The 13,201-nt window shown below is 33.6% G+C and overlaps 1 protein-coding gene across 1 annotated transcript in view; it reads left to right on the top strand.

Annotated features, from left to right (window-relative positions):
* The window catches only part of LOC150058669 (coiled-coil domain-containing protein 7-like), a 263,512-nt gene that overhangs the window by 63,098 nt on the left and 187,213 nt on the right, over positions 1 to 13,201 (top strand). Inside the window, exons 11-12 of the mRNA XM_090339663.1 lie at positions 2,943 to 2,973; positions 3,892 to 3,978. Of these exons, the coding sequence (XP_090195789.1) occupies positions 2,943 to 2,973; positions 3,892 to 3,978 (118 nt within the window). The remainder of the gene's footprint in view (positions 1 to 2,942; positions 2,974 to 3,891; positions 3,979 to 13,201) is intronic.

The raw sequence follows: 13,201 nt of genomic DNA, 5'->3' as shown, positions 1-13,201 counted from the left end.
CTTTGGAAAAGTGTAATATGTCATTGACCAAAAGAAACTGGCTAATAAACATCTCACAGATTTGCATTATTACTTGTAGTCAGTGACATACAAGAGAATGACATTTTCCTTAGTGATATGCTACAATTTTTTCTAATATCAAACCTCAATACTAACATACTGCTGCATAATGAACTTAGAAGTACTTTTATTAAATACATGTACAGAAGGGTTTCAAGTCCAGATTAAAAATACAATTCCTTAATCAAAGTCAATCTTTCCACCACTCTCCCATTTTCCCTTATCCCATTTTTACCATCAAGATATATACAACGCACATTTGCTCACCCTTCCTTCTCTACTACAGTGTTCCTTTCTTATTGCCTCCCATCTATGACATTTTTCTGCTACCCGATATCCATTTTGTTAAATAGGTGGTTAGTTGTTCAAGGGAGTTACCCAGTTGGACTCATCTCCTAAGTATACCACTTTTTACAATTTGTTTAAATGTATATATATAAAATTATATGTAAATCATTTTAGATCAAAATTCCACATATGAAGAAAATATCCACTGTGTATCTCTATGAGCCTGACTTACTTCATTTAACAAAAATTTCTAGGTTCAAATGAAAGGGTATTCTTTTTAACAGAGGAGTAAAATTAACATATCTATCAATTATATTTTCATAATTCACTCTCATCTGTTGTATGGTACCTGGGATGTTTCCATATTTTCCTTATTGTGAATACAGCAGCTGTGAACATTGATGTGCAAGTGTATTTACACACTGGATAGATGCCCAAAAGTGGTATTGCCAGATGATAGTTAATTCTGTTTAGATTTTTTAGGAGTCTTCAAAACATTTCCAGAGTAGTATCTCTGCTTGTATTTCCACCAACCACACAACATAGATCCTCTTTCTCTACACTTTCACCAATATTTGTTGTTGCTCATATTCTTGATGAGGGTCAGTCTTACTGGGGTGAGATGGAATCTCAATGCTGTTTTGATTTGCTTTCTTTTATCCAAGTCTATTTAGCACATTTATTGAGTCAATGGAGGAGGAGTTTTTTTTTTAAGTATCTTGTATATTCTTCATATTTGGCTCTTGTCAGATGTCTAGCTGGTAAAGGCCTCTTATTCTGCAGTCTAATTTTTCTGCTTAGTAAGTATATCTTAGTTGTGGAGGATCTTTTAGTCTGATGTAATCCCATTGTCCAATATCTCTCAGTTAGTAGAAAACTCCTGCTTATGCCAATTCTTCCCTTCTTTCCTGCAGTAATTTAAAGTTTTAGATATGACATTAAGGTCTTTGTTCTATTTTGAGTTGATACAGTGCAAGGTAACAGACAGGTAACCAATGTCAGTCTTCTACAGTTTCCCAACACCTCTTATTGAAGAGGATACATTTTCAGCACAATATATTGGCAAATATCTGTAAGTATAGGGGTTTATTTCTGGATTGCCTAGGTCTTTTTCGTGTCAGTCCCAAGCTGTTTTTGTGATTGCTCTGTAATAAAGCTTGAGGTGTAAAATCATGATATCTTCAGCATTGATTCTTTTCCCTAGATTTGCTTTTGCTCTCTAAGATATTTTGATGATTCTCATGTGGAGAAATTAAGTCATTCTTGCATCACTGTGTAAGTTTAATTATTTTAAAATTGTTTTTGTGCAGAATCTTGAGCTTCAATCTGAACCTAGTACTCTTCTTTGACTTTTTATTTTCTTTTTTCCCCTTGGCCTTTTCTGCTCTGGCAGAACTCCCTGTTCTTACAGGTGGGAATTACATGATATATTCTCTTTTCTGAAAGCAGTAATTTCTTCAGATGTTAAATATATGCCCAAGATATGGCTCATGAATTCAATACCTAACTTCATACAGGAGAGAAATTAAAACACATATCCTCACAAACACTTTTACATGAATATAACAGCATTATAGGTAAAGCCAAAGGCAGAACAAACCTTAGTATCTAAAATTTTTTGAATCAACAAAATATGGTATATATACACTACCTATCTATATTTCTATGCTAATGATCTGACTATCTATACTAAAATGTCATTTAACAAGACAAAAGGAAATAGTATAAATGTACATGCAACATAATAAATTAATTTTGAAAGCATGTATTATGTAGTTTCAAAATCTTAAATTTTATGTGGGCCTATTTATACTGACGTAGTCAAGGCATGAAAATCAGTATAGCAGAATAGCTTATTGGTGTACAGGTCTAGTCAAATACATGGGGTATTAAAGAGTTTGAGGTAAGTTTTTCTCTTAGAAACAAAAAGAAGTTGTGAATTTTGGTAATGGTGATGATAGATCACCAACTGGCTATTGTAAAAGCCAGCTAATTTTGCTTTGGAAATAAACAAAGTGAAGTTAATAGTAATTATTTCTATAAAGCCAATTGTAAACTCTTATTAATTAACAAGAAACTCATTTCTCAACTAAAGGTTTGGCAAAATGAAAGTTTTGACAAAGTATGATTCATGGGACAAACTTGGCCTGTAGTTTGCTTTCATAATATTCATTGGAATATACCCATATTTACCATTACTATGCACACATGCATTTGAAGAGTTGAATGGCAATGACAGAAACAACCATGTTTAAAGAACTTAAAGTATTTGTTATTTGATCTTTCTTCCTGTAGAAAAATAAGTAGCATTAAAAAGAAATAAGAAATATGTTAGTTTATGTAGAAAACAAAACAAATCCAACCTACTAACAAAGCTTACATATTAAAATGTTTCCATACAATAGTATGTACTTGCATTTGATATGCACTGGGAAAATAAATAATAATCCTGTATCTTTTGGGCAAAAATAGGGCTTAATTTTGATGTGATATATAAAATATACACTAACATTTATATTTCTTAAAAGACTCTATAAAGTATATAAATGTGTTAAAATATATTTATGTGTATATAAACATGGTGTATTTTTCAGAGCTCTACAGGATCAGGATTTGTTAGAAGTTGTAAGTATAAAGCTTTCAATTTGAAATTGTACTTTTTTATCCATCGTGAGGCTTGAACTCAGGACATGGGGACTGTGCCTGAGCTTTTCTTCTCAAGGCTAATGCTCTATCACTTTGAGCCACAATGCCACTTGTAGTTTACTGGTGTTTATTTGAGGATCAGCCTCTTAGATTTTCTTGCCCTGGCTGGCTTTGAATCTTGATTATCAGATCTCAGCCTCCTGAGATGTTAGGATTATAAGTGTAAGCCACTAGCACCTGGCTGAAATTGAACTTTTAAAAATTCTATTTTTTGTCATTAAGTAGCTATATAAAGGAGGCACTATTTAATGAATTTATGAATTTAATATATCTTGATCACTGTCACTCTTTTCATAATTTCTGTACCATCCTCTCAATCCAACTTTCCTATGGAAGGATGTACTATAACATTTTCTTATGCGTTGGGTATTGGGCCTGCATTCTCCCTCTAAAGTTGAATAAATTTCAACTTTGTATTTGAGTCCTAAGAATCTCTTGCCGTTTAAGACCATCTGAAGTAGAAATCAAATGGTGAATATATTTTCTTCAAGAAATTTTAGCAAATGTGTAAATCAGAATGTTTTATGCTCTTTTTAATTTTTTTAGCAGCACTATTGCTAATATTTACTTGTCTTCTGAAATAACCTGTAATTCTCTATAGTCTTCTGAGTAGTTCTATTGTTTACCATAATTTCTTGTCCTTATTTAAGTCTAATAATAGCTACACTAGACAATATTTTTACAACAAAAACCAATGTTTCATTGTTCTCTTGAATTAGTGAGGTTTTTCTTAACTTAATTATTACCCACATATCTCTTCTATATTGAGGTTTTTCTGTGAAGTATATTAAGATTTTTAACCATCATTATTACTCACAAGATGACATTTGCTTTTAGAAATATAAAGAAATGGAAGGCAATTTTGAAGAATTAGCAAGGGAGAAGTTAATGCTGGAAAATGAACTGAAAACCTTAAAAACTGAGGTTAGTAAAGTTTTAATATATCACCATTCACTCTAGGAGAATATATATAGTTTAAACTAAGGCTTATTATTCTAGGATAGGAATAAACACTTAAGATGTTTTATAATATGTCCCAATAATGACAAAATTCTAAAATTATGGTATCTTCTACATATTAGCTATCAAACTCATATTAGTTCTCAAAACCCAGGGAATGAAAGTTCCAAAAATAGCCAATCAATTTACACATACTGAATGAATTTTGTAGGTCAATTATTTAACTTAATTACTAGTAGAATATAAAAATAATATAAGTTTAAAATTAATTTTATGGTAGTTTCTGGAATCATGTTATATATATTTTCCAGATTATTGTACTAAGGAAAACAAATATATGCAGTCAGCATAAAGGACATTTGTTTACTTTGGTGCTCTCTCTTCTTGACATTTTTCTAGACATCTCAATTTTGTAAATAAATGTTGATTTATATTAGTTACTATAAAGATAAGATTTAGTACTAAAGAAAAATACTCTTAAAAATGGATTGTAAGGTCAGGTCTGGGAGTATGGCCTAGTGGTTGAGTGCTTCTCTAGTATGCACGATGCCCTGGGTTTGATAGCTCGTTACCACATATGCAAAAAATCCAGAAAGTCAAGAACAATGCACAGGCCCTCCGTTCAAGCTGCAGGAATGTCAAACAAAATTTATTATAAAGGTGATGTGCCACAGATTTAGTTACATGAAGTATTGAATACATTTCTTCTTGAACAATGTCACTGCTTCCCTTATTTTCTCTCTTGGCCCTCCTCCCTCACAAATTTTATAGTTCATTTCTTAACATAGTGTCTAGTGAGTACCACTGGCTACATTAGTTCGCCTTTGTAATGCCACACCTGTACTTTCCCTTTCTCTTCAACAAATCAGATAAACTTATATACAAACAAAAAGTACAGAGATTAAAAACAATGTCAAAAAAGGAAAAACCAAAGAGAAAGAAAAACATAACCACAAAAAATCAAATAATAAACTCTTGTTTCCAATACTTGGAGTTTATTTCAATAATCATTTTATATAATATGCTAATGATTAGTTTTGCTATTACTCTATGAATTTTTTGATTGCTTCCTCTATTTCATTGAAGAAAGCTATGAGTTTTTGATGGGTATTGCTCTGAATTTGTAGATGCCCAAAGGGCAGGAATGCCATTTTTAAGATGTTAATCCTTCCAATCCAGGAGCATTGGAGATTTTCCATTTCCTTAAATATGCTTTAATTTCATTTTTCAGACTTTTTAAGTTTTCATGATAGAAGTCTTTCACTTCTTTGGTTAAGTTAATTCATAGGGATTTTTTAGGTTATTTAACATGATGTTGCTTTCCTGATTTCAGTCTGATTCTTAACATTGTTGGCATACAGAAAAGTTACTTATTTTTGTGGGTGAATTTTATGCCCTGCTGCTTTGCAAAAGTTTGCATCGGCGCAAGTTCCAGAGCCAGCCAACAGTGAATGGGGATTCCTGATTTAGGGGGTGAGGACTTGGAAAAGAAGAAGACAAGAAAAAGATGGGGTCTGGAGGACTACAGCCCAAGCCAGCAGCCCAAGAAGGCTGTGAGCTTAAGACTGTAGCCCCGTTTATTTCAGGTTCCAATCTTAAATACTTTTCTTTTTTAAAAAATACTTTTCTTTTTTTTATATTTTTATTGTAATTAATAAAAGGGTTACATGATATTTGCCAGATAGAAGGTGCATTAATTCACATACATTGATACCCTTTCACATGTCTTGGTACCCATTACCCTCCCCCTACCCACCACCCACTCCCCGTATTGGTTTTCCCCCCTTCCCTATCAAATTTCAAATAACCAAATACACATAAATTCAATATATCAGATAACAAAGTGAGATACTGTAACCATATGAGATATCCAAGGGACAGCAAAGGAGATGAGGGATAACATAGTACATTAAGGACAACAATCATTCGTTATATGGCTTTTGTTTCAATATCCTGGAGGTCCTTTCAATTAGCTTCATACTATATGGCCTTATGTATCATGGTTTTGCTCTATTGCAGATCTTTGCTAGTAGAGCCCAAGGTTTCTACTGATTATGACAAATGAGGGAAGGCCCTAATAAAAGCTTTTAAAAATGGTAGGAACTAATAAATATCTCTCAATCCTAACTCTCAATATCAATGGACTTAACTCTCCAATTAAATGGCATAGGCTGTCTAGTTGAATCAAAAAGCAAGAGCCATCGTTCTGCTGTCTTCAAGAGACACATCTTACCCCAAAAAACAATCATCTTTTGAAAGTGAGAGTTTGGAATAAACTCTGTCAAGCTAACGGCCCCCATAAACAGGCTGGAGTTGCCATCCTCATATCAGATAAAAAAGACTTCAAACTAAAATTAGTAAGAAAAGACAAAGAAGGTTACTACATACTACTAAAGGGATCTTTCCTCCAGGAAGACATAACGATCTTAAATACTTTTCTTAAAACAGGAAACTGCCAGGGGTTACATTTGTACAAAACAGCAATCAAGTCTCAGATAAGTTAAATGACAAGCGATTGACATAGCCCAAAGTCATCATGATAATGGCTTACTTCCTTGTGTACTCAGTTGTGCAGGTCCAAGGTACCTCTGACCCCACACTCAAATAATTTAGGAGAAGAATCTATGTGTTCTTCTATGGATCTCCTCCATATTTTAATCTTGTTTTCTTGCTCAAGCTAGGAATTCCAGTACTACACTGAAGAGGACTGCAAGAGACATCCTGCCAGGCCCTGGTGGCTCATGCGTGTAATCCTAGCTACTCAGGAGGCTAAGATCTGAGGATTGTGGTTCAAAGCCAGCCTGTGCACTAAAGTCTATGAGACTAATCTCAATCTAACCACCAGAAAACCGGAAGTGGCACTGTGGCTCAAGCGGTAGAGCAGTAGCCTTGAGCTGAACAGCTCTGGGACAGTGCCCAAGCCCAGATTTCAAGTCCCACGACCAAACCAAAAAAATAAAAATAAAAAAGAGTGGACATCCTTGCTTTGTATCTGATTTTAATTTTGAACAATTAAGGATAATGCTGCCTGTAAGTTTTCCACATATAGCATTTTAAATATAAAGGACGAGAAATTTTACTATAATAAAGACCTTTTATCATATAGGGTTAGTGAGTCTCTTCAAATTTTTTTTATGCATCTCTTATTTTCTTTCCCTGGTTTCTTTCAGTGTGTTGTTTATGTTGATTTGCCTATATTGAACCAACTCTGCAACCCTGGAATAAGTGCTATTTGATATACTTTTTTGTTTCTTCTTGAATTTGTTTGGTCAAAATTTTATTGAGAAATTTTGCATCGATGTCTATTAAAGGAAAAGTTTTTTTTCATTGATTAGGTCCTATCTGGTTTTGGGATGAGGGTTATGCTGGCTTTATAGAATGAATTTGGCTACGGTCTTAGCTTTACGATTCCAATGCACAGTTTGAAGAGTATTAAAGTGAGTTCTCTTTTGAAGACCTTACAGAATTTGGCTGTGAGCCCATGTAGTCCTGGGCTTTTCTTGGATGGAAGATTTTTTATATTTCATTACTTGTTGTGTGTCTATTTAGTTGGTTTAAATCTTCTTGGTTTATTCTGGGTATATAAATATTAAGTTGAAATTCTTCCATTGTTAGCCTAAATGTTTGCAAAATATTCCCTCATAATGTTAGGATTTTTGCTTGTTTCTCTCTTGATATTCTTGTTTAAATATCTGATTTTATTTATTTGGATGTGTCATCTTCTTTGATCATGTTTGCTATAGATCTGTCAATTTTTGTTAATTTCTTTTTTTTTTTTTTGCCAATCCTTGGCTTGAGCTCAGGGCCTGAGCACTGTCCTTGGACTTTCTCAAGACTAGAGCTCTGCCACTTGAGCCTCATCACCACTTCCAGCTTTTTTTCTATGTATGTGATACTCAGGAATTGAACCCGTGTCTTCGTGCATGCTAGGCAAACACTATCACTAGGCCAAACTCCTGGCCCTGTTAAATTTTTTGTTTAATTTTTACAAAGAACCAACTATTCTTTTATTGATAGTTCTATATTTGTTTAGTCTCTAATTCATTTTTTTTTCAGTCATGGGGCTTGAACTTGTACCTGGTCCTCTCCCTAAGCTTTTCAGCTCAAGGCTACTTCTCTACCCCTTGAGCCATAGTGCCACTTCCTGTGTTCTGGAAGATAATTGGAGATAAGAGTCTTATGGACTTTCATGCCCAGGCTGACTTTGAACCATGACCCTCAGATCCCAGCCTCCTGAGTAGCTAGGATTATAGGAGTGAACCACTGGAGCCCAGCTTCTAATTCATTTATATATGATTTAATATTCATTATTTGTTTAGTGGCTTAGGGTGTGGTTTGATCCTCGGTTTTAAGGAGCTTGAGGTACCACACCCCACATGCATATTTGTGTGTATGTGTATATATATATATGTACATGTATATGGCTATATGTACATATAGATATATACACACATATGTGTATATATATATTCTGGCTGTTTTATGTGCTTGATAGATTTTATTGCAGCCTTTCAATTTCAGAATATGGTTACTTTTGTGGACATGATGTGACTCTCGAAAAGAGCAAAGGATGGTATTCCTCTTTTTTAAATTAAATTGGTCAATCTATGTTGCTTAATTGCAGGTTTAAATTCATTATTATTGAGAGTTAGAACTGATGACTGTTTGGCAGTTCCAGTCATATTATCAACTTATTGTCTGTTCCTTATCTTTTTTGTTTTCCTCTTTTGGGGCATTTTTGTCTGTTACTATAGTGTTCTTGTTGGTTTTCTATTTTTAGGACATCTTTAAAGTATCCTCAATGCTAGTTTGGTGGAGAGAAATGGTTTTCCTTATTTTTATTTTCCTCCAGTTATAAAGAAGAGCTTAGTTGGATACAGTTTTCTTGGTTGATAGTTTTCCTTTAAGCCATGGCACCCATCATTTTTGTCTGTCCTTACTTTCATGGTTTCAGCTGAGAAATCTATAGTTATTCTGACTGGTTTTCTGTTATAAGTAATTTATTTTCTCTGATAGAGTTAAGGCTCTTTTCTTTGGTCAATATTGGTAATCTGTGAATTACAATGTAGCAGTGGCATGTTCTATGTGGTCTGTTCAGTTTGAAGTTCTAAGGGCTTCTTGTATTTCAATAGGTCTTTTATTTTGGATTTTCAGGAAATTGTCTGCTAGAATTCTGTTTAATGTTTTCTATCCCTTTACTTAGTTTCTATTCTCTTCCTAAATACCTATAAGGCATAAATTAGGTATTCTTACTGAGTCGTGAAGATCCTGCAAACATTTTTGTTTCTCAGATTTGTTTTGGATAATTATCTCTTCTTTCTCTATAATACGTAATCTGTCTTTGATTCCTGAAACTCTGTCCTCATGTCATGTATTTTGCTGTAAAGACTTTCTACTTTTTTTAAAAAACAATCTTGGTGCTTGGACTCGAGGCCTGGCCACTGTCCTTGGGCTTTCTCAAGACTAGAGCTCAAACCTTTGAGCAACAGCACCACTTCTGGCTTTTTCTATGAAAGTGGTACAACCAGGAATTGAACCTGGGTCTTCATGCATGTCTACTTTGTTTTTTTTTTAACCTGTCTTCTAATTGATTATTTTTGCTATCTTATGTCTCTTTATTGTTGCTTTAAGTTTTGTATGGGCAGTTTTTCCCTTTTTTTGACAGTCCTGGAGACTGAACCTAGGGCCTGAGCACTATCTTTGGACTTTCTCACTTGAGCCACAGTACCATGTCTACCTTTTTTCTAAGTACGTGATACCAAGGAGTTGAACCCTGGTCTTCATGCATGCTAGACAAGCACTCTACCACTAGGCCAAACTCCTGACCCCTTCTTTCCCTTCTTGATTTGAGTTTCAGTGCCTTCTCTCATATCCTTCAACTAAGTGATTATTTTGTCATTGGACTCTCCTTTCATATAGTTTTCTGTTTGTGAATTCCACAAATTTTTGAAACAAGTTTTGGTTATTCTCACTATTCTCAGACATAGCTGTATATATGCTTTCATTTTGTTTTGTTGTTGGAGCTTTTTTTGTTGGAGCTGAGGTTCATTTACATCCAATTTTTCTTATGTTCTATGGTTTTTTTCTACCCATTTGGAGACGAAAGAACTCAAATACAAGAAAACAACAGAAGCAAGTATAATGTCAAAAACCAAGCCAGAGAGCTAAAATTGCTTAGAGCTTAAGTCAGAGGTTTTTAAATCATAGTTAGATATTCCTCCGTCTAAATGCTCTTTCACTTTAATTTGGGGTGGGGTATTAGGTTCCAAAAAAGAGATTATACGTAGTTATTTTCAGTGAATATGTTGGTTTGGGTCAGGACAATTCACTCAAAACCAAAATTAGAGCAGGGTGAGTGAAATAGACAGAATAAAATAAAGACACAAGTACAGTCAGCTGAACGGACAAACAAAGGGAACACATAGCTAAAATAAGAAAAAGAGAGGGACCAGAAATATAGGAAAACAAAATGAAATGAAATGAAATGTAATAGAACGATGAATAAAAGTGAGAGGAAAAGTAAGGAGGAATAAAAAAAGAAGGGAAAATGCTAGCAATTTAAGAATAAAAAATGAAAACTTAGGAAACCAAACAATAATTCCACGGTTTCCCACATTTGCAAAAATTAGTACACATCTAGGATACTCCTAGCAGAAGATCACAATAGCTCAAAAGTTATGTACATATGGTCATATCAGATGAGAATAAATGAACTCTAGAATATGGAAACAGGAGTTTTATCTTTGTGATTGTTGTTCTTAATGTACTATGCACAGTTATTTCTTTTCTCTTATTTTTCCCTTTATGGTTAATCTCAAGTGGTTAATGTATCTGATTTAATTTTCTGGTATATTGTATATACGTTTACTTGTTTATTTGAAATTGGGAAGAATGGGGAAGATGATTGGGAGGGGTTGAGGATGGGGAAGGAGGACAAAAACATGACAAGGTGTATCAATGTTTGAGAAGTAATGTACCCATTACCTCAAAAATGTAACTGTAACCCCTCTATGTATTATCCTGACAATTAAAAAAGAAAACCAAGCAATAAAAAATATAGCTAGAATTAAAAATTCACAAAACTAAGAAACAGGCTCATCAATCACCCCAGACCTTATCACTCAGAAAAAATAACACCTTTTAATTTTGCATTGAGTTCCCTTGATAATATTTATTAGCTAATTAGATACTTGATGTTGTAATGCTTTTTTCATTTACTTTATTATTTTTCTTTTACTTTATTGTATTGTTTCTTAAAATGTGTTCCTTTAAGTTTTTTTTTATTTTGTTCCTGAAAGTAATGAGTTTCTCATTTTTCCAAAGCACCTTCTGCACATATTTCAGGATCCATCATGGATCCTTGGTTACGTTATACTTCATTCATTCTGGTCTGAAGCCTTGTACATCTTTCCTGTTTCACTTCCCACTTAAACCTTTCATAATTGTAATATACTAAAACTCAGTAGCAACTTTCTAATGTTACTTATGTATGCTGCAATCAATGAATTACATGCTTTACATTCTTCAATGGATATTAATTGTAGCATTTAGGATGATTATTAGAAGAAAAATATAGAAAGAACACATATTTATGTATGTATATGTGTGTGTGTGTGTGTGTGTGTGTGTGTGTAACACAGCTATACCTGCTTTGCTTCCAAAATAGTTTTTAGGAGATGGGATATTGCCAGGCCTGTCCTAGGACCAGTGTAACTATGATATGTAAGCATTTAAGAAGTACTTTTAAAGCCCTCTAAATGTAATGCTAGGAGCTAGTATATGCAGACCATTTATTCAGCAAACCATTTATCCTCTAATCTCCAGAGAACACAACAGGAGAAACATTAGACGATCTATATTGTTTGTGCTATATCCTCCTGGGGTGCTTAGTTTCTCATTGTCATAATTAAAAATAAAAGAAATACCTATGCCAAAAAATGTAATGCTATTTCTTATAGAAAGCTGAAAGAAGCATTTTGATACTTGTATTGTGAAATTTTTCCTTAATGTTTCTATATTCTAATTTAAAACACATTTTAACAAATACTTAAGTTGAAGATTCAAATAACTAACTAAGGCTTTGCATACCATTTGATCTCAGGCAATCAAACCCCCATAGTTTAGATGGAAATGAACAAATATAGCTGAGCTACAATTAAACTTTATTTACAAAGAAAGACAACAAGGCAGTTTTGGGTTACTGTATCCCTGATTTGATTTTATTTTTATTTCTGCCACCATCTAGCTTTGCAGTTCTTCCTAATTTGGATCCCCCAGAAATCTGTTTTAAAATGCTGTTGCTGGAAAAAAGCCTATCATATGGATTAGTTTCTGTACCTTCTATTCTGTTCCATTAACCTCCTCTATTCTTTTTTATTTATTTATTTTTTTTGCCAGTCCTGGGCTTGAGCTCAGGGCCTGAGTCCTGTCCTTGGACTTTCACAAGGCTAGAGCTCTACCACTTGAGCCTTAGCACCACTTCCGGCTTTTTACTATGTATGTGGTACCGAGGAATTGAACCCAGGTCTTTGTGCATGCTAGGCAAGCACTCTACCACTAGGCCAAATTCCTGGCCTAACCTCCTTTATTCTTGTATCAATGTTAAAATAATTTTTGTATGCTTAATATATATTCTAAAGTCTTGTAGAAGGGCAAAGTAAACAACTATGTTCTTTGCTAGAGTACCAATATTTTGCTTCTGTACTTTGTGCTTGCTTTGGAGAAAACTTCTCAAATATTATAGATTTGCCCTCCTAGGCATACATTTTTAGAAATATTTGTTATTTAGTTTTCTTTTATCTTTTTTGGTCTGAGACTGGGACTCCAGCTTAGTACCTGATGTGTTTGTTCTCTCACTGGCTAGTGCTCTCCCAACAGAGCCACTCATCCAACCCTTATCATTCAATTTGAAAGATGTTTCAAATAGTCTAGAATGACAACTCTAGTACTTTATAGATTTTTCTACTTTTTCTTCTAGCATGTAGTTTGTGTGACAAATCACCTTCTCTTATTTAATATGCTTTTATAAAGTCTGCTTTTAAGATTTTTCTACATTTTAAATTAATTGGTATTTTCTTTTTAATTTTTTAATTTAATTTAATTTAATTCTATGTTTAAGGTAATGTAAAGAATGGTTACATTTATTGTTGAACATTGTTACCCCCTGCCTCATTTTACTCCCATTGTC

This window comes from Megascapheus bottae, chromosome 9 (assembly GCF_031878675.1).
Source record: "Megascapheus bottae isolate mThoBot1 chromosome 9, mThoBot2.hap1, whole genome shotgun sequence".
NCBI lineage: Eukaryota > Metazoa > Chordata > Mammalia > Rodentia > Geomyidae > Megascapheus > Megascapheus bottae.
Note: the sequence above shows the minus strand (reverse complement) of the source record. Positions and strands in the feature narration are given on the sequence as shown.